The sequence below is a fragment of the Mercurialis annua genome, linkage group LG2 (genome assembly GCF_937616625.2).
Source record: "Mercurialis annua linkage group LG2, ddMerAnnu1.2, whole genome shotgun sequence".
Classification (NCBI taxonomy): domain Eukaryota; kingdom Viridiplantae; phylum Streptophyta; class Magnoliopsida; order Malpighiales; family Euphorbiaceae; genus Mercurialis; species Mercurialis annua.
This window is the reverse complement of record NC_065571.1, coordinates 40,969,111-40,995,156: the sequence shown is the minus strand read 5'-3', so window position 1 is coordinate 40,995,156 and position 26,046 is coordinate 40,969,111. Positions and strand designations below refer to the sequence as shown.

General features: G+C 33.2%; 3 protein-coding genes and 1 non-coding gene across 7 annotated transcripts; 1 reads left to right on the top strand and 3 right to left on the bottom strand.

Moving 5' to 3' along the window:
* Window positions 1–372: 372 nt before the first annotated feature.
* Window positions 373–3,421, top strand: LOC126668982 (uncharacterized). 4 transcript variants are annotated; one of them, XM_050362255.1, is made up of 4 exons: window positions 373–2,139; window positions 2,892–3,057; window positions 3,134–3,281; window positions 3,356–3,421. In XM_050362255.1, exon 1 carries the CDS (start codon window positions 539–541, stop codon window positions 2,081–2,083), a length of 1,545 nt encoding a protein of 514 aa, XP_050218212.1. In that variant the 5' UTR covers window positions 373–538; the 3' UTR covers window positions 2,084–2,139; window positions 2,892–3,057; window positions 3,134–3,281; window positions 3,356–3,421. The 4 variants fall into 4 exon arrangements, with proteins under 4 accessions (XP_050218212.1, XP_050218211.1, XP_050218213.1 ...); XM_050362254.1 differs by having other exon boundaries at window positions 2,941–3,057; window positions 3,134–3,421; XM_050362256.1 differs by having other exon boundaries at window positions 2,938–3,057; window positions 3,134–3,421.
* A 5,666-nt stretch (window positions 3,422–9,087) lies between these two features.
* Window positions 9,088–12,796, bottom strand: LOC126670182 (probable plastid-lipid-associated protein 12, chloroplastic). The gene is made up of 11 exons (XM_050363851.2): window positions 12,464–12,796; window positions 12,290–12,343; window positions 11,945–12,019; window positions 11,564–11,683; window positions 11,218–11,409; window positions 10,752–10,835; window positions 10,568–10,660; window positions 10,399–10,452; window positions 10,143–10,222; window positions 9,557–9,664; window positions 9,088–9,331 (listed from the first exon to the last, which is right to left on the bottom strand). The coding sequence occupies exons 1-11, from the start codon at window positions 12,728–12,730 to the stop codon at window positions 9,253–9,255; spliced, it is 1,206 nt and encodes a 401-aa protein (XP_050219808.1). The 5' UTR covers window positions 12,731–12,796; the 3' UTR covers window positions 9,088–9,252.
* Window positions 12,797–12,893: 97 nt separating this feature from the next.
* On the bottom strand, window positions 12,894–14,270 carry LOC126670183 (F-box protein At2g26160-like). The gene has a single exon (XM_050363852.2). The coding sequence runs from the start codon at window positions 14,233–14,235 to the stop codon at window positions 13,123–13,125; it is 1,113 nt and encodes a 370-aa protein (XP_050219809.1). The 5' UTR covers window positions 14,236–14,270; the 3' UTR covers window positions 12,894–13,122.
* A 10,182-nt stretch (window positions 14,271–24,452) lies between these two features.
* Window positions 24,453–24,525, bottom strand: TRNAF-AAA (transfer RNA phenylalanine (anticodon AAA)). The gene has a single exon. It is a non-coding gene; the product is annotated as a tRNA-Phe (tRNA).
* Between the last annotated feature and the right edge of the window lie 1,521 nt (window positions 24,526–26,046).

The following is a 26,046-nucleotide window of genomic DNA, read 5'->3' as shown; positions in this document are numbered from 1 at the left end:
GATAGAATAAATTTTTAAATACTAAAATAACAAATTACTAAACATCAAACTATTAATTAATTTCTTATATACAAAATCCATTTTTTCAGATAATACACTTGAAATTGTTTTTATTTGAATTCAATATGGAGTCAATCTGAAGTTTTCAAGCTGTGTTGCAATTGCAATCTAATCACATAAACATAAGGACCAAATTGCAAATTCAAGAGAACTAGAAAACCTTATCCCTCAAACCCTTGATTGCAATCCACATCTCAAAGAACAGACACGTGGACTCCTCATCAACCGTTAAAAAAGGAATCCAACCGCCCAAAAATGAGGAAAACCCCAATCCCTCCCCTATATATATACGTAACGAATCTCCTATTTCACGACCCATAATAAAACCTTAATCGGACAAAATTTTAAAAGAAAAAGCAAAGAAATTAGCAGAAAAACAACAAAACCAGACGAAATTTCCAGATCCCTAAAAATTTTACAAAAAATTTAAAACAATTAACAGATTTTATTGTTTAATTTTGTTGGTTAGGGTTAGAATATGAACGATCAGTCGTCGCTAATGATGAATCAACCGCCGATGAATCAACCGCCGCCGTCGGTTCAATTACAGATGCTGAGTCAGCAGCAGCAGCCGCCGCCGTTGGGAATGGATCAGCGAAGCTACAAGGCGTCGGTTCAGCAACCGATGTTAATGGATCAACGAAGCTTCAACGCTCAGGTTCAATCAGCACAACTGCCACCTATGTTAATTGATCAACGAACTTATAATCCATGGAAACAGCAGCAAAATCAACAATTACTAAACCACCCTTTTAATGCTAATAACAGCAAAAAGAAGCCTAGGACCAACTGGAAGGGTAAAAACGTCACCTCTAAAGATCATAGGAGAATGGAGAATCCTGTTATGATTGCAAACCCTAACCCTAACCCTAATTTGAGTAGTACTAGTGGTGGTATTGGTGGTGGTGGTGGTTATAAGCCGCCTAGTCTTAATGATCTTCAGAACCAGAATCGGATGAAAGCTCGAAAATACTATCACCCTAAGAAGAAATTCAACAACAACAACAGCAACAACAGATTTGCTCCATATGCGCCGCGTAATACTACTTCGTTTATCATTCGTGCTAAGAAAGCGGGTGGCATTGCGTCTTTGGTTTCGCCATGTCCTGTTACGCCTGCTGTACTGCCTACCCCGATTTTCTCGCCTTCTAGGGAGATGTTGGGCGACATGGCGAAAGAGGAATGGGGCGTTGATGGGTATGGTTCGATGAAGGGTTTGATTAGGTTGAGATCGCCTGGTAATGACGCTGATATTCATGATGATGAGGAGGATGAGGAGGGTAATGGGTCGAGTGAGAGTGATGTGGAAGAGCATGTTGAGGTTGAGAGACGATTAGATCATGATTTGAGTAGGTTTGAGATGATTTATCCGACTTACGGTGGTGGTGGAGAGTATAGTTATAACAATCTTTTGGAGAATAGGGTTGATGATCAAGATACTCATATAGCTCAATTGGAAGAAGAGAACTTGACTTTGAAAGAGAGGCTGTTTTTGATGGAGAGGGAGTTGGGTGATTTGAGGAGGAGGATGCAGTTCATAGAGAGGCAGCAACAAGGTCATGGTGTTATGGCTGTTGTGGAAGATGTTAATGAGGAGGTTGTAGAGAATGTTTCCGAGAACGACGAGAATGAGAGTGATGGAGGATCAGATATTGGTGCTGCTGGGGATGGGAATAATAATGAGGAGGTCATGGAATATATTTGTCGAAATGCAGAAGGCAGAAATGTTGGCAATGATTCTACCGATGATGTTAAGGAGAGTCAGGATGTTTGTATGGAAGAAGGTGTACCGAATCACAGAGAAGTGGTGGAGGACTTTAAGAATAAAGATTTAGGTAATCAGCTTGGAGTGAATGATGAAGTGATTGTGAAGGAGGATGGTGTGAAAGGTAAAGAAAATAATACTGAGGTCTTAATTGAAAAACTGACTGTAAAGGAGGAGTTGCCGAAGTGCGATAACTCTAGTGATAAGATTGTCGAGGACCAAAAGTTTGTTGAGAAGGATGCGACTAGAACGGAATGATTGAATTTAGAGAAGAGCATTGGCAGCGGTGACTTGTCTAATTGTCCCGCGTTAATGTAAGTCTCTTCTCTGAATAAATAGAACATTTTGATAATCTCTTCTCACTATCAATATATGGCCCTTTATGTAGATTTAGCTTGATTTCCTTTTCTTTTCCTTATTTTATCCTTTATGTTTGTATGTTTTGCTGGTCGTTGGGAAATTGAGGAAGAACTAGACTGTTCTTTGTTATTTCCTACATCATCTTAACAGTAGCTTCTAGGTTTATTTTTATCTTTTTTGGGGTTATTTTGGGGAAATATGTTTGTGGATGAGAGAAGTTGTATCAAGGTTTATTCTGTTAAAAGCATAAATTTGTATGTAGAATCTTCCGTTTTTTCTGTTCAATAGACACCTTGATTGCTAAGATGAATCTTTAAGTTTGAGGTACTGTTTTCTTTTCGCCTGTGTTTTATAACATCGTTGGGGACGAGACGTTGTATTGAGGTTTATTCTTTTAAAAGCATAAATCTGTATGTTGAATCTTGTCTCTTTTCTTTTCAATAAACCTTGAATGCAAAGAAGAATCTTCAACTACAATGTACTGTGTTTCCTTTTCACTTTTGTTTCAAAATGTAGTTGCTTATTTGACAACTCTTCTAATTTGAAAAATTGTTGATTGCTGTTGTTCTTGTCTAAATATCTTTTTGATTTTGCTCTGGATTGTATAGGCTGTGTCTGCTTTTTTGAATTAATGTTATTATGGTTTTCATTTTTATTTTTTACGTTCATCAATGAAGTGACTTCTTCACTTGCTATATATTATCAGCAAATTATTGATGTTCTTTGTGGTGATTTGTCCACGGAATCGTTAGAAGTTGTGAGCATGAAGATCTTCTTGCCCCCAAAATAAGGTTGGCAGTTTCGATCTATCCGACTCTATCTGATTGAGTGATTTCGATGTATTAGGTTGCAGATCTACTGTTTCTATTCAGGTATGAAACCAGTTGTTCTGTATTGAATGTTGGTTTATTTGTGAATATTAAAGAGATATTTTTGGCTGGCATGTAGCTTCTGTAGTTATAGAGGGTGGAGCGCAGTTCAGAACAGTGGACTATTTTCGACTTGCCCTGGTCTCTCTCACTTGTCTGCTTCACCCCCCAGCCTTGTTCCCCGTCTCTCATTGATAATTATCGACATCGAACTGTCACCCAAAGTTGTAAGAAAAAATTGTTAAGGTTATTTTTTGTTTACCCCTTGTTCTGTCTTATCTAACGCTATTGTAATAAGCAGATAAGTGCAGTTCATAGAGATGACGTTCATTATCCATCTGATTTCTAAGCCTACTGAAGTTCCGTATCCTTTAGCTGTTCTTTTTCGTGAATTACCTTGGATGCCTGTGACCATAAGAAATTGCAAGTAACAATGAACTTTGAATACTAGATATGATGTGTAATCTTGATTTTTATCCATTGGGAAAGAGTTCATAGGTCTCGAGTAATCGATCTGGTGGAACAACTCAAAAGATGAAAAAACAAATTGGTTAGTCTTCCATTTCTGAAAAGTATGAATTTGACAAGTCCTTATGCACTTGCCATCTTCTCATTTTGGGGAATTGTTCTAGGTTCAACTCAATTTGAGAAAAATTATCTTAATAACTATCTTATCTTAAGAAATAATAGCCATCTTCTCTGCTTTACCTTTTGTTCTCAGCTAACGTAAAGGCAACCTTATAATTAGGTTGAGCGGACAATTATAATTTTTAAAAATATCATTACAGTTATAGATCTTATTTTACTAATTTTGTTAGTTAAATTTTTTTGTCAAAATGATGTATATTCACTGAGCATTAGGATCCTTAACGTTATATAATGCTTGCCATTTTGTATCATTTGTATTTCGGAGCCTCATTAAAAATTTGGACTTATTTCAGCTTGAGTCTTTTTGTTTTAAACCTCATGTTTTTACTTATAACACCCTCGGTACATTCCCACACCAGTTAACTACTCAAAATAGGAAATATAGAGTAGTTAATTTATTGTAGAGTTTTCTTTTATGTCGCATGGAAATTTGTCAAGTTCTATAGTTCGATGTTTTATATCCGTTTTCAAAATGCTTCTGATAACATAATCTTGTAAAATAACATCGTTTTTCCGTCTTTTTTTAACCGGAAAGGACAATAACTAAGCTTTTTTTTAGTAATCAAGTATTGATAAAAATGACTTTGATCATTTTTACATTGCCCAGAAACAGTTCCGTAGTGGTGATACCAAAAGTTGAGAAGATCCAGTCAGGGGGTCCATGAGCCATAATGGACTTAGCTGGAAAAAGCTCACGAAAGCCATATTTAATTATTGTTTTCTTTATATTTTATTTGTTTTTACCTAAATAAGAGGTTGAACTTCATTAAAACATGAATTCTTATTAAGGTTTTTTTTTATGTTGGATTACAACATTTTAGATCTCCTCAATTTTAACTTTAACAATCAATTAAAAGCTTTCAATTATGTTTGTCGGAGTGTAAAAATATATTCATAAAAATATTCGAAAACTCTTAAGGCTCAATTTGGAGCTTTTGAGAAAAAACTCAAATTTTCTAATTCCAAAGTTCCAGCGAGTTTTTCGCGGGTGCGACTTTGCCAAGTCGCGGGCGTGACCTGAGGTTGGATGGTGCGAACAAATTCTTATCACGGCGCGACCAAGGCTTTCACAACCTTTTTGGAAGCTATGTTGCGGGTGCAACACCTACAAGTCACGGGCGACTGTTGAGTTCAACAAATATATTCATATGTCTAATAGATGGTTGCCATCTGTCAGTGACAGTTGAAAGATGCAAGTCCAGAGCCTATATCGCATGCGTGACTCCAAGATGTAGCGGGCGTGACTCGTGTCCTAATAGAAAAACATTGTCATGTTTTTAAAATATGAGTATAAATATAGACTCACTTGAAGTGTGAAAAGGTTACAAAAACTATTATACCTTACACATCCATTTACTCAAATCTAGTTGCATTAATTGTGCATCAATTTTACATTAATTGCTTTTGTTTATGCTACTATTATTTACCGATAAACTATTTATTGTGAATTCTTGATTAGTCTTGAAAAATCAAATATTGTAAGTTAGAGTTTGACTTTAAAAAATTAATATAGTGTAAAGTTAGGTGTTAACTTTAAACCAAGTTGTAACTTCAATTAAAGTTTAATAAATTTAAAATCTCACTTTTTGATTGAATAGTGGACGCGGATTTTATTTTAACTCGAACCACTCTAAAATTTCTCTAGCAACCTTCTAAACTCTTAAACTTCATTTCTATTTTTAAACAAATTTTAATTTTTTAAATTAATCCTAACTCACTCCTCCTAGGTTGCTATTGGGATTGCATTTGGTATTATAGTTAAATTACTCATTTCTATAGTTTAATTGCGAGTTTTACGATCTAAATGGCAACAAGTTTTTTTTCTCATACTCTAAATTGTTCCTTTATGGAACAGACTAAATCCAAATTAAAATTTACGTATGAAAAACTATATAGATATGGATGGTGTAAATTTGTGAAATCAAGTGTTTCTTGGTTAGAGTCATCCGGTGAAGTTTGTAGATTATCAAGCCATTCTATGGCAAGAGATGAATGGACTAAAGGGCAAAATGAAGTCAATGCTCTAAACCGTAAAGCAATATGTGTCATTATCTCTTCAATTTGCATAGAGAAAATGGCAAGAGTTCAACATTGCACAAGTGCAAAGAAATATGAGAATATCACAAAAATACCACAAAAATGGCTTAACATTTCATAAATTGTCACCTAACTCCATTATTTATCATTCCTACCACAAAAGCACAAAAGTTTACAACAAACACCATTCCATTAAAAAGGTGACACATGGCAAACATGACATTATCTTAATAAAAAGGAATAAAAACAGCTAGCACATGTGATTGGCGTGTCAGAGCGCGTCAGCGCGTCAGATCGTCAGCCAATAGCACGCAAGCATCAACAAATTATAGACACAGTTTTGTAATATCATCTGATACATCTCCGATACATCTCTGATACATCTCCGAGATATCATTGATACATTCTCCAAAAAAATAAAATTGACAGTTTTTTATTTATCTTTTAAAAATATATTTTGATTATATATCGTATTTTATTATTCCTGTATATTTATAAATATAAAAAAATCCACAAAATTATTCAAAGTAATATTTACAAAAATTAGAAAGTTAGTTTAATTAACTACAATAAATAATTATGTATCAATGATGTATCAAACAAATATATGTAAAAAATATATAGTGTGTAAATTTAATAAAAATGTATTAATTTAGTAAAAATGTATCTATCATGTATCTATTTAAATACATTTAAAAATATATCTATCGTGTATAAATTATGTATCAGCGATGTATCTATTAAATACATTTAAAAAAATGTGTCTATCATGTTTATATATATATTTTTATAGAATTTGTCGATGATTTATTTGAATATATCAGATATGTATCCATGCTATAAATAATACTCCAACGATGGCAGTCCTTGAAAATAGAACTTGACAAATTAGAAATGTATCAGCGATGTATTAAATATGTATCATATATGTATCAGCGATATATTAAATTATATGTTTGATAATTTTTCAATTTTCAACGTAATTTGACAATAGTCTTTTTAAATATATATATAAATTATGTATCAGATATGTATCACATATGTGTCCGATATGTACCAAATATTTATCGAATATTTTGTATTTCTACTCTTTTTTTTTCCTTTCTTCCACCTTAGGCTTCCGATCAAACCATGAAATCAAACCGATCGAATATAAACAAAACAATAAATATAATAATACTAATTAAAATGAAATAATTAGTATTATTACATATATGTTTATAAACTTTTCTCAATATAAAAACGAAACAATCGAATTAGTCAGTTCATTCAATTAATGTATCAAATATGTATCTATCATGTATATATTGTGTATCGGAGATGTATTAAAAATATATTCGAATTACAATTAAATATAGTTGATTAGAATTCAATAAAATATGTATCGGAGATGTATCAGAGATGTATCCATTTTTTAAAATATAATAACAAACCGATTGAATTAGTCGGTAGATTTAATTAAATCGATAAAAAAATAAAAAAAAATGTCTGAACGATCTAAATTATATATCAGAGATGTATCAATTATGTATCGTATATGTATCCAAATATGTATCGAAAATTTCACTATAGTTGTAAAAAAATAAAAATAAAAAAAGTAACATCACCATTCTCATATTCACTAGCAAAAGGTTATTTTCAATAAAAATATTGAATTTTAACTAAAATTGGCTTAATAACTAAACAAACATAATTCAACAAAAAAGTTTGGCTTAACTACAGGTTCAGTGCTCTTTTCTGCTTTAAATTTCACTTCTTTTTTCATTTTTTAGGCTTAAAAACTTTTGCCAAATGTTAGTACTGAACTAGTAATACCCACTAAATCCTAAATATCTCATCTTTATAACTAATTTATGATAAAAACAAAGAAAATTCCAAGAGAACCATCCAGATCTAACATTTTATCCACCGCCACCATAAAATTTTGCAACATCAATTAAAAGTTGAATTCTTTTTTCTTAAAAAAAAATGGCAGTTTTTTGACCTGTTTCTCATGATGGATGTGGAATACCAAAGAGAAAGATCCGGTTTCAAACGGGTCATCTTTTACTTTATCCACTACTGATTGGGGTTCAACATTGGGAGAAGTTGATTCTGTTAAATTTTCTAATAAGAATTTAGCCTCAGCAAAAAAGGTTAAGAGGAAATGGCACAGTAGGGAAGAGAGGAGAGTTGGTAATGCTGTGCCGTTTGATGGAGGGGTTTGTTTGTCATGGTCAGAATCTGACGTTCCTGATTGGTCCATAAATTAGGTTGAACCTCATGAACTTGAGTTTAATTTTGGTGCATAGTAGGACACTTGTAGGTTAATAGAAAAAGGTGGTGTTGGATGAAATAAAACACTCATATATGGTGGCAAAGTAAACAAACTTAATAAAATTGTATTGTGTAAAAAGTGGAGTCTTTTTTCTTGCTTTCTTGTTATTTTCTCAAGAAATATATAGAATTCTTGAGAACTATCATGAAGTCATGGTGCACGTTAAAGATAAAAAGGTTGAATTATTCATTGGCAAAGATATCAACTTAACGGTACTGAATCGTACGTGAGCTGGCTTGTACGGCTCTCCAAAGAACTTGAAGCCAACAATAACGATATCCACTTGTCGGTGTTGATGATTTAAATATGTTTAACGATACCAATAGTAATGATACAAATGTTCAAGAACAAAAGTGTTTGAAATTATAGAGAAAAACAACAACATACACAACATTTACTAGGTCTTGGTTCAATTTTAATGTAGAATTCATTTTATTTTACTTTATTTCTAAATGAATTCTATTTGAAATTATTTGAAAATGAATTCTTGTGTTTGGTATCCCGTCAATTTTTGAATTTTTCAGCAGAGAATAATTTTATCGGTTTAATCGGCTCAAATTTTAATAGGACTAGTAAAAATCGTTATTATTCAAAATTTCAATTTTTTTCTTTTTTCGAGTATGAGTATATAACGATCTTTGATCAAACTAGTTGAATCGGTCTATTTTTAAACTAATAAAGGTAATGAGTTAGAATTTGAAATTCAAAGGTTATCAAAGTCATTTCAAATCTAATTAAATGCGTAAAAATGACTTGGATTTAACTCAAATACAAATCCACCTTATCCAAACGCACCTTAAATTTGACTCATATTCTAACTATACACATGAACCATAGTATTTTTGCTCCTCAAGAAGGCAATCTTCAAATAAAGACTAAGGAGCTAGTCTTCACAAGGCATTCTTTAAACATACAAGACAATCTTCATCTTCTTCTTCTTATTATTCTTGATTGAAATGTTCATCAACATAATATTACATTTTTACTCAATACTTTTTTTATAAATTATTATTAGATCACCTCAAACAAAATAAGTTATAACTGTGTTTTTTTTATATCTTTTTTCTATAATTGTAAGTTGGGTTTTTTCATGCTCGTTATCATTTATATTGTCATTCTTACTTTACAAGTTTAGCAAAAAAATACATCTAACAGTCTCATAATCATTACTAGTGCATCTAATGCAAATTGTAATCTCACATTTTGCCTGTACGTATATGCACAAAAACAATGCCGCTATATCCCTTGCTAATTCTCATCTTTTCATCACTGTACCTGCAATGTTTACACCATAATTTAGGAGAGAACGTGTCACATTAATTATATCCGTAATACGAGTGAGATTAAATGCTGCAATAATATTATTACTGAGATTATGTTAAAACTATAATTTTTCTCTTGATATTTAAATTCTATTTGGTATCATATCAAGAAAAAATATTTTTTTTTAAATGTAGAGAAATAATGATTTTAAAAGTGAAAAATGATGCTTAGTCTTACAGCAGCTGTAGATTAATGTTGGTTTCCATCTCCACGGGCAATCCATATGGTCCCACAACGATTGCTGCATCATCCATTTTAACACTGTATGTTTTCTTACCCGATTTCCTGTAATTAGATTGTAGGATACATGTCAGTTATCAAAATAAATTAAAATAAAATAAAGGTAAAAAATACAAAAAAACTTTCGACTTTTCTTCAAAAGTACAGATTATCCCTTTTATTTTTTTTGGGCACTATCAAATCCTCGTGCTTTTAAAATTGAACAATAAAACCCTAAATTGAATAAATAAACTTTTTTAATTTACTTTTCGGACAATTACCCCCTTCAAATTTTTGATAAATATTTTACACATTAAAATTATTTTTGAACTTTTTTCCTATATAATTATAAGAGTTATGTCAGCCATTAACGAACGTTTTTAATAATGTTGTACGAAAAGGGTTATTTGTTCTATTTGAAAACAAAGAGGGTTTAATTGTACCTAAAAAAAATAAAAGGGCTAATCTGTATTTTTGTGAAAACTACGAGGGTTTTTTTGTACCTTGTACCTAAAATAAATGAAAAAATGATAGTGAAACATACTGGTATGTTCCGGTCATGGAGAATTTGAGGCCTAATAGGATGTCCACCACAAACTTCAGCTCCCCATTCTTCTTAACAATCTAACCAACAATCTCACTCTATCATCACTTTTACTTTCTTAGCTTACGCCAAGTTTTAATTTCCCGTTATTTATGGTTATCGAACTATAACTTTTTTGTAAAATATCGACTTGCTATTTGGAAGTACATTTTTATTTCGTCCACGTTAGCAAACTGGTAACCATTTTATAACGTACCTGCTTGCCCATAAGGCCGTTTCCGGCGTTCTCAATCCAACTATCTGTTTCCGTCTGCACCACATAGCATATTGATTAACGAGCTGATATATAGGATGTAATTGAAAGGAAAAAAAGTTAACCAATCTAAATACATAATAATATAAATGTAGATGCTTGAATTAATGACCTGTGAACTCCATATCATTTCCCATTCTCCCTCCACTAGTTCTAACTCATCACTACCAATCGCCTCATTTTCTGCCATGAATTTGTCAATCGCCTACATCACAAATATAATTAATTTGGTAATCAATTTTACAAAATTAAAATATGAAAATAATTAATTGAACAAACATACCATTGATGTTTACCTGTTTGACATTTTGGCCTGTAGAAATGGCTGTAAGTAAATTTTGCCTAGGTTCTGTTTTCTTCTGCAGCACAAATGTGGTGCCCTGCACTATACAAATATTGTTTTATATGTTTTTAGTGATACAAATTAAAAACGTTTTTAAATATATAAACAATCAAAGCACCCTTTTTTTGACGATGAGGGCTCACTCCCCTGAATTGAAGTTCGAGATCATTGTCAAACTCTTGATGTGAACCGCCCGCAAGCCCACATATGTCACAAATTTGGACTATAATGGCCAGCAGCCTAACTCTAACCACTTCATTTGAATCCGCCAACATGGTGGCTAGATGGTTGAGACTTAGACCACTAGACCAAACCCGTGTGGGCTTCAAAGCACCCATTTTAGATACGAGTTTTTGATCCGATTGAGTTTGAATTCCGAAATTACAGTTGTCAGAATGAATAAGCATAGTTGGATTTACCTTGTTTCCTTTGGATATCCGAAGGTTCCCAGAGGGGGACAAGTATGTGGTATCCAGCCAACCTTTTGCTTCATCACCAAGAAGCTTAAACGGCACCGGATACGGAACCTTGAATGGCAAGAATTTGAATGCAAAAGCTGCTCTATCAAATCTGAACATTATTCTAGTCCCCTTTTCAACTGCTGCTGCTGCCTATAGCAGGTACAAATGAATCGAGCATTTATCTTAGCCAACGGTTGTGTTACGTCATTTTTACGAGCATTTGCGATAATTTTTTTTAATTATTGTTTATTTTTTTATCATTAAATATTTCAACATAACAAACGCCTTAATGAACTGATGATACCTCTACTTTGAGCTCGCCAATTGCATCAGAGAATTTGACAATGTTAGATACACGTGGATCATTAGTCTGAAGGTATACTTCTTGAAATACGCTAAATAAATCAACACCCACAAATGTTCTCTGCATTTATACCACACCAAATTAGTTAAATCAATTCATTTTTTTAGTTCGATCTGACTTTTTAATTCGGTTTACATAAAAATTGAAATGAATTGCTCACCTATAGATTGTACCGAAACGAAAATTATGTTTTGTTTATAATTTCAAATCAAATTGAACCGAATTAGTCGGTTATATTTTCTTAATTGGTCAATTTTGGTTCGGTTTTGCAAACCCTTTATGAGCTGAGCATATGATATGTGTGGGAAGCATAAACGTAACCTGAATTGGAGAGGCTGTCCCTGGTCTAGTCGTGAACACTAATTGCCATCGCCCTTCAATTAAATTTGACTTTGTCTGAGATTATTCATATAAAAAAAAAGCACTTTCAAGAAATGTAACACGATGAAATATCTAAAATTGTGTATGTAAACTTTAAGAAAGATCATATAAGCTAGATAGCACGGACACTTCATTTTATCAACGTGTCCCGTTTCGAAAACTTGACATTTCAGACACGAAATAGAAAACCTTAAAATAACACCGTTTTGCCGTGTCCAAGTGTCCCGTTTTCCTGTATCTGTGTCCGTGCTACCTAGCATATAAGTAACAAAATTGATGACATACCGGGTTAGGCTCTCCTCCTAAGCCTTCTAGCACTTTCACCGCGCTCTCTACTTCCTGAAGTTTTTACTAGTAAGTTTACTCATAAATATGAATCATATATTGCAACATTTTTCACTAGAATTATATATAACCAAGTCGGGATCCGAAAAATACTTAAAAAAATCGCGAACGAACCTGAAGCTGCCGAGGAGTTGCCGATTTGCCGCGGCCTTGAATGCCAATGAGAGCATCAATGAGATGAGTTTCAGGCTCACTAAATGAGATTTGCTGCTCATCTACAGCAGAAGACTGACAAACATGTCTGCATTTTCTGCTATTCAATACTGCTTTTGCTTGAGGAGAAGGCTTCAAAAACTGTACTATTTTTGTTGAATTTAAATTTGGTAATGCCTTCAATTGCAGACTTGAATTCACACCAACTCCAGTTAGTTTCACACTCATTTTTCCAAATGAAAAATCAATACAAAAACAGTAGTTTTTGGGCTGATTTGTTTTGTTATTAGTGGTGATGAGATATGAGAAATCTAATACCGAATATGGGGCTATGACACGTGGCTTCTTGTAGTTCATATACTTCTTTGGAATAACTAGAAAACATCCACTTAATGTACAGAAAAAAGGCTACCACAATTGCTCCCCACATCAATTTGAAAATTAGTTAAAACCCACAATAAACAACATTATAACATCTATTGTCCAAATACAAAACGTAAAAACAAAGTATGCTAAGAAAATTAGCAACAAAAAAAATAAAAAACTATAATCAGGCAAGAAATAAAAAGTAATTTGCTGATGCGTGGCATTTACAAAATTTATTGGGCATGAAGGTTCGTTTATTCCCGCGGTCTCGGACCCACTACAATTCCTTCCATATAGTTAGAGACATAGTTACGAATATATAAACGACAATTATCCGTGTAATATATCCTATTTCCTGTAACTCTCACGAGATTTTCAGTTGAAACGGAGAATGAAGAAGTATCTCGAGAACCAAGGACGAAAGCCCTATCACCACCGATGCGTACCACGCTCTCCCATTTCTGACGTAGTGTCTCATTTAGTTTATAAACTTGATATTTATCGAGGCCTTCTTTACAATAAAATGGTTCGACTAAATAAAGATCTCCGCGCGACTTCAGTAAATCACAATTGAATCGACAACTTCGATTCAATGCAATTTTGGTAGCTTTCATTAGCGAAATAACCTTGGTTGAAGAAACTTCAATGATCCAAAGATGACCGGTCATGCAATCAAAAACATACACTTTTCCATTATGAAGAATCATATCTCCAAACTCTACATTGAGTATCGTCGTCCATTTGTCGTCCCCGAATTTCCAATAGTCCAACTTTTTACTTACATTCGTAATAAACACCACGCAATCTTCTTTCCTAGTCCAAACATCATCCGGATAAATAATTACTTTTTTGATTACGCCCGTAGCATTCAAATCAACAGAACTCGCATCGCAAAAGAATTTGCATGTATACATTTTGCATAGTTCGGATACATGATAATTCCTCGAATCAATTACCTTATTACCGTTAATATCTTCTTCCCGCGAGCGAAGATTTAAAACCCGTGCTTTGTGTTGCCCTAAATGACGATGTTCAACTTTAACCAAGAAAGCGGTTCTTGAATCATCATATTGTGGTTTTACAAGATAGGTAGAGGTTGGATAAAATTGGAGAAATTCATTCCGAGGGATAGAGGAAGTAGAAGAAATGTGCGGATAAAGATTTTTGTTGAAAGGGGTTTTAAGAGGAAAAACAATATGATCCTCCCTGCTGTAGGAGATTGAATTCCGCCATGATCGGCAAACGCTGCGAAAACGAATAATATCAATCGGAACCTCGAGAAGTTTGATAATCGAAGCTAAAATGTCCGACGGAAGATCAGACCAATAACTTGCTTTTGTGCTCTTCATCTTTGTTCCTTCTGCCATTGCTACTCTCTAGGTTTTTATTTGTATGGCAAGGGATGTATATATATAGAGACGATTTGTTTGCCTTCATTACTTTTCAATTACGTTTAGAAGTCTACAAGCACTAGGATTCAAAGAAGATCCAAATTGGAACAGGAAACTAATCATAATAGATTTTGCTATTCAACCAAAAACTAAACTCTTCTACGTAATTAGAATTTTAATTATAAACTAAAATCTTACTAAATTGGAAATAAATTTTATTTTCTTCCTATTTAGAGAGTATTTATTCTATTCTTTCAATTAAAATTATTTAGAATGATTAGTTGTTTAGTTACATATGGTTTTCCTAAATATTTAAAGATATTTTTCTATAAAATAAATCAGATATATATTAAATATTGTTGTAGACCTAATTTGAGGAAAGCATGAGTTTCATCCTTTTTTTTAATTTATTGTAAAATACACTTTAAATTTTTAAAGATTACACTTCTTATATATTTTGTCATTTATATATTTGGGTGATGGTATTTGAGTAAAATCTACTAGGATAGAACATGTTTTTTTTTATTATTGAATTATATAATTAAAAATTAATTACTGTGTTAACTTTTTGTAACTTTTTTTACCATCATAAGTAAATATTACTAATCTTAATATTTACTTCTAGTAATTTATAATTTTCTACCGCTTATCTTTCTCTAATAAGTTTTTATCTACATCTAACTATTTTTAAAATTTATTTTAATTATTTCTATAGATAATTTATATAATCACAAAGTAGGAATTGAGACATAAATTAAAATGAAATTCATCAAATTATAATGTATATTAGATTCCCAAATTCATTATTGTAATTTAATATTCACTGCTGTATATTATTTTAATTGGCCATATTATCTAATTAATTGAACTTCTATTATTTTATTGCAAAGTTTTATACAGTACTACATTAAAATTTTGGTTACACTATTTTTTTATGGATAAAGATGTATATTAAAGAACCACAAGGCGGGGCAAAAGCCTCTGATCTTACATTTTCGCACCAAAAATGACCTCCGCAAGAGGCACACTGAAGGCTAGCTAAAACTCAAGATGCACGGATCAAAATAAAAAGGCTTAATCACTCAAAAAATCCCCACCATTAATCCCTTTTACAAATATATCATGATGTAGGAATTTCTCCAATTATATCCTAAATTTCCCTTTTATGTTTCAATTATATCCCCAAAGCATTAAGTTGACCTCTTTTCAGTTATAAAAAAATTTAAAATAATTTTTTATTTTTTAGTTTTAATTACTTAAAAAAATCCCACCTTATAACATTTTTCGTTTATATCCCGACTTAGGAAAAACTTTATTTGTACTTTTTTTTCATTTTTCATTTTCAACTGTACTCTAAAGCATTAAATTGAACTTTTTTTATTTAGATTTTTTTAAAATAGTCCTTCATTTTTGAACCTATATTCTAATTAGACTTTAATGTTATTAATTGTACAAAAATACCTTCTTCTTTACAAAATTAAATTTATAATCTTTTAAATACAAAATTGTAAAAATATATAAATTTTAATTAATAAAAATAATTTCTGACTCTCCGTCAAAGGAAGAGCCCGCTGCTCCTCCTCTATGGAGAAGGAGCAGCAAACCTGCTCCTCCTTCATGGAGGAGGAGCGCGGTCTCTTCCTCCTCCATGAGAAGGAGCAGCGATCTGCTGCTCCTCCATGAGGAGGAATACCGATCTGCTCCTCCTTCTTCATGTATACTTTTGATAGCGGATTTGTAAATCGAAGAAATACAATGGTAGCTTGGAAGTATTTTAAATTAAAAAATTTATAACGATTAAATTCTTAGGATTTATTTGAATAGTTTTAAATTATAATGTCGGTCTCGTATAATCTTTTGTTTCAACTTTTCTACAGTTCCCAAATTGTAATATCGCAAATACAATGCCAAAGTTTCAACTTCTTTCCGCTTGAAACAAGAGTCTCCATTGGATAAGAAAATCAATAATAGAGTTAGGCATGACCCAAAGGAAACCAACCTTGGATAAATATTGTTCCAAACCGAGGTAGCGAAATCACAGTACATGAGAATGTGTTCTTGAGTTTTAGGTTGTTGATACAGAGAGATGTAGATTGCTTCTGCAGCCACAATATTCCTGCTGTGAAGCAAAAATAGTGATGAAATAAGACGATGGAGAGCGAGCCAAATGAAGAACAAGATGCGAGGAGGGGAAATAGAAGACCATGTTGTTGAGAACGGTAAGACTGCAGCTGCTATATTTGTGCGATTCGATTTGCAAAAACTATTTGCAGTGTAAGCACCACTACCTTTCATCCAAATTGTCATATCTGACCAAGAGTTAACGGTAATATGATTCAAATGAATTTATAAACTGCCAAGTTCCCGTTTTTCTTGTAGGGCAACCTTCTTCTCCAAATCCATGCCGTGTTTGTGATGACCGAAAAGCTATCATATTTCTGTCTAGAAAGGTTGTACAGGCGCGGATAAAGAGCTGCCATCATATCTTCGCCGTTCGACCTATCAGACCAGAAGGAAATAAAATGACCATTATGCATTGAGAAACGAGTATTAGAAATGAATAAATTCCAAGCAAACTCATCAAGACAACAACATATTCTAATGTTCTTCCAAACAAAAGAGAGGCTCCTATTGTCGTTGGTTAAAAGAGTGTTCCGGTCACTAATCTTAGAACAAGAAAGCATAACTCTTGACCAAAGAGAATTTGGACTATTGAACCTAAGTTTCCACACCGATTTAAAGAGTAAACTCTGATTGCGGGTACAAAGTCTGTGAATGTCCAAACCTCCATCTTTATAATCATTACAAATTGTATCCCAAGAAACTTTACAAAGAGTTATACTAGAAAAATTACCTCTCCAAAGAAACCTTTTCATATAACTCTCAAGCTCGTATTGAATAGAGACCGACATTATAAGGATGGACATGAAGTAAACAGGTATACTCTATAGGACAGATTTAATTAGAGTTAATCCACTTGCCGGCGAGAGAAAGGAACCTTTCCAGAGAGAAAGTTTATGTTTAAATAGCTCCGGAGGTAATAGAACGAGTAGATAATGGGAGACCGAGATATTTGGTAGGGAGATTACCAATGTTACAGCCCATAAAACCTGCTGCCAACTGTAAATCCGCTTGGTTTAAGTTAATACCCATGACTGAGCTTTTGTTGAAATTTATCTTGAGACCGGAAACGAGTTCGAAACAACGGAGTATCCGAGTGATATTCTTGACATTGTTCATGGTGAAAAGGCATGAACAAAAGAGTATCTTCTGCAAATTGGAGTTGCGAAATAGTTGCAGAAATATCATCAAAACAGAAACCTTGAATCAACCTGATATCATTAGCTTTCTTAAGAACATTGTTAAGACCTTATAAAGCTATAACAAACAAAAAGGGCGAGATTGGGTATCCCTATCAAACCCCTAGATGTAATCTATATGGGTTAATTGGACTTCCATTAACTAAAACTGAGATGGATCCTGTTGCTAAATACTTGTGAATCTAGTTTATCCAAGTTGTAGGAAAAAGCATGGATCTCATCACACAGATAAGATATTTCCAGTCTATAGAGTCAAATCCTTATGAAAACCAAGCTTGAGAAGCAATAACTTATCTTTTCTTCTGTTTGCTATATGCAGGAGGTCATTGGCAATCCTAGAATAGTCAAGAATGCTACGACCTTTGATGAAAGCATTTTGGTAATCGAAAATAATGGAAGGCATGACATGAGCTAATCTGATTAATGGATTTTGATAGAAGTTTATAAACACCATTGACAAGGCTAATGGGTCTATAATCTTTAAGATTATTAGAGCTTGTGACTTTCGGAATGAGTACTAAAAAAGAGGTATTGATACCTTTTGGAAGCTGAGTAGTCCTGTAAAAGGTGTTGAACATATCCAACAAGTCCTTTTTTAAATAATTCCAAGCTTTATGATATAAAAAGAAGTTAAAACCTTCAGGCCCTGGCGTCTTTGACACACCGCAGGAGGAGAGAGTAATGAAGATTTCTGTTTCGGTGAAAGGACGAGTACTGAGAGGCTTGAGCTGGAGAGATCGATATGAAGTCAAGGCTTGAGATCATTACAGAAAATTTTATGACTGACATTAAGGCTGCTGAAATAATTCATGGTATGAAGCCTAATATCTGAAGGAGCAATGAAAGTATTAGTACCTATCTCTATTTTAGAAATGAAATTATTTCGATAATGAACCAAAGCTAGTCAATTAGATGTTCAGCCTCCCAAAGGTTGGTTTTCAAAGAAGTGAGCTGCTCAATTTCAGAGCCATTCAATTCTCTAGAGTCTTGAGCTGTTACAAGGAAATTGATTAATCTCTAACCCGGTTATTTTGGCTGCCAAAAACATTCAAATTCCACCCTTTTATAATCTGCCGAAGTTACCTTAATTTATGAACTAAATCCTGATTTGTATCCGAGGAAGAAAGAGATAGCCAAGAGCTTGAAACAAAGCTATCAAAATCAAAATTATCCCACCATGCGTTAATAGAGAGTAATGGTTTTGGATCCCAGTCAAATTTGTTATCTGATTTGAAAATAATCGCAGTATGATCGGAACGACCTTTAGGCAAGGCCGCAAGAGAAAGGAAATGCCAATCAATAGCTGAACTACTCGACATGATGCACATGTCGATACGAGATTAAGAGTTCGAATTATACCAAGTAAATACCCGACTCTGAAGAGGGATATCCATAAGTTCTAAACTGTTGATGAAATCTTTAAGGGCCATCATAGACAGGGTAAAGTTAGGGCAATTTGATCTCTCAACTATTTCAGTAACTTCATTAAAATCCCCACTAAAGATCTCGAGACCAGGAAAGATAATCAAAGGCTTAATGATCTCCCAAAATAAAATGCGTTCAGCAGCAAAATTACTTCCATAAACGAGAACATGGTGAATAAGAGTGCCAGACCAAGTAAAATCCATACATAACCATCTAACACATTTATATATAAAGACCGTTTGAAGCAAAATTGAGTTCCAAATTAAGAGCAAACCTCCGGATGCTCCTATAGACGGAATAAAAGAGAATCCAAAGTCTGAATGTGGCCATAATTTACGCACAAGAAAATCATCGATAATTTCTTTTTTTGATTCCACTAACCCAATAAAAGCAATTTTATGATTGAAAATTAAAGTGCGGATAGCTTGTTGTTTGTGAGGACTTCGTAATCCACCTCGACAGTTCCAAGAGATAAATCTTAAAGGCGTAGACATAATAAAAATAATTAACCTGGAAGAAAATGGGACTTAGGCAGAAAGTCCTTTGTGTTTTGAAATTTTTTCTGCCAGCTGCAAAGTGATGGCATTTTTTCGTAGTCTTTGAATAAACCCAATGCCCTACCAACATTCCAAGTAAGGGTAGCTTTGTCAATCGGAGTGATGGTCTCCTTTTGCTGTTTTTCCTCAAAACATTTATTAATACATTGGATATTTGTATTCGAGATATCATTATATTGAAAATTTTGATTAAATATTTTTATTTTATATTAAGAGTTAAATTTATTTATTTATAAATATAAACTATATAACATATTTTTATATTTCATGAATTTTTTATTTAAATAAATTTTAAAGATTCTTTTCAATATAATCTCCACCATCTTGAAAATTTAATCAATTAGTACTGATATGAATTTAAAAACTGATATTATGAGTGTGCATGATTAGTTAAATGCAGGATTAATCCATTTTAAGGTCTCTTAATTTTATGAGTTTTGTTTATCTGGTAGCTAAACTTTTATTTAGGCTTATCCGACCCCTTAGTTTTACGTTTTTTGTTTATCCAGTCTCTAAATTTTCATTTGGGCTTATCTGACCCCTTAGCTTTATGTTTTTTTTTGTTTATACACTCCCTAAATTTTCATTTAGGCTTTTGGTCTCTTAACTTTATGATTTTTTCTTTATCTGGTCCCCCAGCTTTACGTTTTTTTTATCAGGTCGTTTAAGTTTATGTTTTTGAGGAATTGAGAAATCAAAAAACCAAAATTCAGGGACATATAAGACTAATTGAAGTTCAAGGACAAAAAATATAAAAAACGTAAAGTTAAAGGACCAGTTTAGACCAAATGAAAGTTTAAGGATCCGATAAATAATACTCGTAAAGTAAGGGATTTTAAAATGGATTAATCCTTAGATGTATATAAAAGTATAATATTTGATTTTTGATTTTGTTTTTTACCAATTAATTTACCAAACTAAATAAAATTAAAAGTTTAAACTAGTTATTAAAGGATCAGACCAGTATGCTCAATTGGCTGAAATAAAAGCCGGTCAGGTGTCAGACCAACTAACCTCAGGAATTGAAATGTAGTTAAACCAGTTTAATCGATGATTGTGACCATAAAAAAGTTTAATGTATGTTTTAATTAATTTTAAGACATATCAACACCCATAATAGTATAAATTAGTTTTCTTTAGAGAATTTTGATTTGTCCTTTAACTATATTATATATAAAAAGTTTAGTATAATATATAACTAAGTAGATGAATATCTCTTGTCATTGACTTTTAATACTTATAAATTTTAAAAAAGTCCAAATAAATTGAAATTAATTTTCTTTTTAATTCAATTTAGTTTTTATTCTCTTTAAAAATCAAATATTGTTCATATTTTGATTATAGAACTGAAGTGACTGATATTATAGACACTTTTTCGGACAGGTAAAAAATGATAGAAACGCAAGCGTTTAATGATGATTTTTAAAGAAACTCGTCTAGGTGACGAGCTAACAATCTGCATGTTCGAATACAAATGGGCTAAATCAATGCACAATGATAAACTTGAGGGTTTGAAGTAGGGCTGGGCATGGCCTCGTTAACCCATTCATGAAGGTAATTTGTAAACCGGTTCATAATAGTACGATTTTTAAAATTAAAAATTTAAACCTAAAATTTTAAAACGATGAATGATTAAATCGGTTGACCATTTAAAATGGATTGTTTTTTTGATTTTACGGGTTTTAAACATGAAACCATTAGGAAAATTAAATTCGAAAAAGATAGCATTTACAAATAAAATTTTAAATATTGTTTAATAACTAATATTTAATTTTCGTTCTATTTAATTAAATACATATTTTGTTTAGGAAGATGAAATTCTTTTAATATATATATATATATATATATATATATATATATATATATATATTCTATTAAAATAAAAATATATTCCTAAATAAAATATTTATTAAATATATTTTTGTGTTTATAATTTTTATGTGTGTAAATTATAAACTGTATTTTATTTGAATCATAAAAACGTATGTATGTATGTATGTATATAGAAAAATTTATATTATTTATAAACCGGTTAACCGCGGCTTAAAAACTACAAAATCTAAACATAAACAATTAATCATAAAATTTAAAATCAAAATCTAAACCTAAATTTTTAGACCGGTTAACCATATTTTCGATTTGATTAATCGGTTTGACCAATTTTGTTGCCCACCTCTAGTTTGAAGCGTAATTAGCCGTAGATAGCGCATAAACATTTGAAAGGGTCACAATAAAAGTCCAAGAAATTGGACAAATGCAATGCCTTATAAGTTTATTGGCCTATTTGTAGATTTGACGGATGAAATTGACCATATACCCAAACTCTTATGGCCCTGAAGTCCTTTTTGATACTTTCAGGCACAAAAACAATATTTTTGCCACCTTTTATGACATGCATAGTTAAATACGAATTTAACCAACTAAATAGCTAATGATGGAACAAGTCTACAAGCGAAATGCCAAAGCATTTAATCAACACATAACTCACATCGATTAAGAAGAGCAAGGAACACATGCTCGCCTATAAATAGATTGGTCCCTCATCCATGAAGAGGACCAGATTTAGGGACATTTACTATCTCACATAGACTAGACACCCAATTGTAATAATGATCTGATCCTATATAACCTCTAAATATTACCACATCTATAATTTGGCGCCGTTTGTGGGAACACTGTTCTCAAGAAAGCAAATTCTAGTGATAGAAGTGGTATGTAACCAGAACCTCATAGACCCACAACCATACCTATAGGCAAGTTATGATGGACACGTACGAAAAAAACACGATAAAAAAAAGAAGTAGAGTCGAGACTGACGAAAGTCCTATGAGAGGATACAAGCGGAAGAGAACTGCTACACCAGTAGTCGAATGCAACGTGGATCCAGATTTCGAGCCAAAAGATCCGGAGGGAGCCGTTGTAGTAACGGTGAGAGTAGGGGGATGAGGGATCTGAAGAGTGTCAGTAGACCCGGGATCGAGCGTTAATATCATCACACAGAAAGCCTATTCGGCGACAGGAGGGAGTCAGATCCGCGTGAAAGTGAACCCGGGTTACGTGCGAGGAATAGGAGGCGGAAGACTCCGAACCATGGGAAAAGTGGAAATTGGAGTAAACCTTGACGATGGGAGAGGAGGACAGTTGCTTCCCCTTTTCAAATCGCAAGCAGGAACCTCCCATATGACCTGATATTCGGTCGGCCGTTCCTCTACGAGTCAGGAGCAGTCATCGACACAAGGAATAAAAGGATAATGATCCCAACCTCTTCGGGGACGATGATTTTTGAAGGAAGCCAAGAGGAAGCAGAAGCCAGCCACTGGGCGACCATGGCCGAGCTACTCCATATAGAAGAGATATTGGAATTTCCATATGAGGAATCAACAGTCGAGCTAGTGGGAGAAACAAAGCTGTGGGAAGTCCACACCGGGAAAAACATGAAAATGGGCACCAACATGAAAGAGTCGACCGAAACGGAGATCCAAAAAGTGCTCCAAGAGTTTGAAGGGACGTTTGCCACAAAAGCCTTTGACATCAAGGGCGTACATCCGGATGTAGCATGCCATGAATTAAATGTCGACACAACCATGAAGCCGATTCGACAAAAGAAGCGACGACACTCGGAGGAGCGACAAAGAATCATAGCAAAGGAAGTAGAAAAGCTGCTAGGGGCGGGGTTCATCAAAGAAGTCAAATACCCGAACTGGCTAAGCAATGTGGTCCTAGTAAAAAAGGCAAACGGGAAGAACTGAATGTGCGTTGATTTTACAGACCTGAATAAGGCATGCCCAAAGAACTGCTTTCCCATACCCAATATCGATTAACTAGTCGTATCCACCGCAGGGTATATGATGTACAACTTGGTGGACATGGAGCAAGGATACAACCAAATCCCGATGAAAAGAAGATCAAATAAAAACAAGCTTTGTCATGGACGAAGGAACCTATTACTACACTATGATGCCCTTTGGGCTGAAAAATACAGGAGCAACATACCAACAGCTGATAAAACACATGTTCAAAGACCAAATCGGAAAAACAATGGAAGCATAGGTCGATGATGTAATAGTGAAAAGTAAGAGTGAAGAAGATCACCCCAAAAACCTATGAACGATGATGGAGATACTCGACAAATTTAATATGAAGATGAACCCGGAAAAATGCACATTCAAAGTGGAAGGAGGAATTTATTTGGGATACATGGTGTCCCAAAGAGGGGTGGAAGCAAACCAAGAAAAAATCAAGGCCATCTTGGGAATGACTCCACCGAAGAATCAAAGGGAAGTACGGGTTCTCAACGGAAGAGTAACGGCCCTTGGACGATTCATCTCATCGTCAGCCTAAAGATGCCTCCCGTTTTACAACACGCTAAAAATAAAATATTCAAGTGGGGAGAAGAGTCCGACCAAGCCTTTGATGATCTGAAGAAGTTCCTAACAAAGCCACCGTTACTAAGTCGACCAAAAGATGATGAAGTCCTATACCTGTACATTTTCATATGCAGGGACACTATTGCAACGGTTCTGGTAAGGGATGAGGAAGGTCAATAACTACCGGTATACTATGTAAGCCGGACCTTAAAAGGCGTAGAGCTCAGATGCCCGAAAATTGAAAAGACGGCTCTAGCATTGACAACGACGGTGAAGAAGTTGAGACTATACTTTCAGGCGCACCTGATTGTCGTACAAACATACCAACCTTTCGAGTCTATACAAAGTATTAACATTCTTTTTGATCGAGAGGAGACACATTATGATTATGAACAAATCAATAAAAAAAAAGACATAATCTAATTTTTTTTAATACTTTATTTAGAACATAAACGCTTTACTCATCTACAATCTAATAATTTATATAAGTTGTAGAATGGATACTCATACACAAATTAATCATGTGCCAGGAATCAGATTTGAACTGGTGACCCGAGGATTTTTAGTCCTCTGCTCTACCAGCTAAGCTATCCCGACCATTTTATTTTAGACGTGTAGTCTTCTTCATTTTACTAAATGACTTTGGTCTATGTCAATTAAAAAAAATGAATCGGATAATGATTTGGATTGTTAATCATTCCATTTTCCACTGGAGGGGGGGGGTTGTTCAAAGGTGTTCATTTTTATGTATATCATATCTACCGCAAGACTTGTGAAAAGAGATCCGGCCTGGATATGGGATATGCTTGTGAAAGAATCGAACGCATAAGAATGATAACAAAACACCATATCCCATATCCGGGCGGGCCTTTTTTGGGGATAGAGGGACTTGAACTACTGAAAATCATATTTTAAGATGTCATGTCTAGACTACCTATCCGACTTTTGTGTCAAAACACCAGTCAAGCCAAAAGTATTTTCTTAAAATCAATGTAAAACCAATACGTGGCCAACAACGTAAAGTCACCAAACGTGATAAAATAATTTACGGTCAAAAATCATTTAAAACCGAAACAAGGCCAAATCCTAACAAAATATCATTTTTTATAATCAATGTTCAAATATAGCAAACGACAATTCAACACTGAAATATCTCAAATATTCAATCATGGCACCTGAAGTAATCACCAACGTGATACTATAATCCAAATCATAAAACCAACCAATAAACACCAAAGATAAAAATTAGTTAAAATATGATATCGACGCACAATATTCCTATAGATGAAGGTTGAAAGTATCAAATTAAAAGATAACTTTTCAAAAGATAAGACTTGAATCCTAATTTCGCAGTAGATTCTATGACACAACAATACTTAACATGCCTTAAAGCAATAACACATAACATGCAAAATGGCTTTGGTTTCAAACCAAAGCTCTAATACCAACTTTGTCACGACCCAATTTCTTGGATCGTGGGCGGCGCTAGGGTATGGGTATGGTTTTATAAAAACCCTAAGCAAGCCTTGCAGAAAACAGACAAACATATAAGCCTGCATAAAACAATGCTCGGGGGCAACCGAGACTCTAACCTAAGTCTAACAGTTCATATAATCAATTATATAAACAAAAGCTCGTCTTAAACATGAGACACTAACAACAACATGCCTTATATATAAAAATCCAATATTCAAAGTAATTAAACATGCAAACAAGCATAAGAATAACAATAAGATTAATCTGATAACTATAATAATAAAGATATGCTATTACTACTGTGGTTTAAGAGTTTAAAATAACTTTGACATCTTTCTTTAAAACAAATGCAAACTTACGGAATCAATCAAATGGAGGTCCACGACTCGCTCAACTGTAAACCCTAAAATGGTTAAACAACCGGGGTCAAATATACTGAGATGAGTTCATAGTACTATTTACATTTATTAAGTTAAAAACCTTTAAAACCTGAAAAACTTTCATACTAATATATATATATATATATATATATATATATATATATATATATATATATATATATATATATATATATATATATATATATATATATATATATATAAGATTATGGAATAACAGTATTGAAATGAAAGATCAAAGTAG

What these genes read in the sequence shown, in the direction of transcription:
- LOC126668982 (XM_050362254.1), top strand. Translation starts at nt 539, where the DNA reads ATGAACGATCAGTCGTCGCTAATGATGAATCAACCGCCGATGAATCAA.
- LOC126670182 (XM_050363851.2), bottom strand. Translation starts at nt 12,730, where the DNA reads ATGAGTGTGAAACTAACTGGAGTTGGTGTGAATTCAAGTCTGCAATTG. An exon ending in GGACAGCCTCTCCAATTCAG is followed by an intron (nt 11,684 to 11,944) that starts GTTACGTTTATG and finishes GTATAAATGCAG; the next exon opens with AGAACATTTGTGGGTGTTGA. An exon ending in ACGGCCTTATGGGCAAGCAG is followed by an intron (nt 10,223 to 10,398) that starts GTACGTTATAAA and finishes ATTGTTGGTTAG; the next exon opens with ATTGTTAAGAAGAATGGGGA.
- LOC126670183 (XM_050363852.2), bottom strand. Translation starts at nt 14,235, where the DNA reads ATGGCAGAAGGAACAAAGATGAAGAGCACAAAAGCAAGTTATTGGTCT.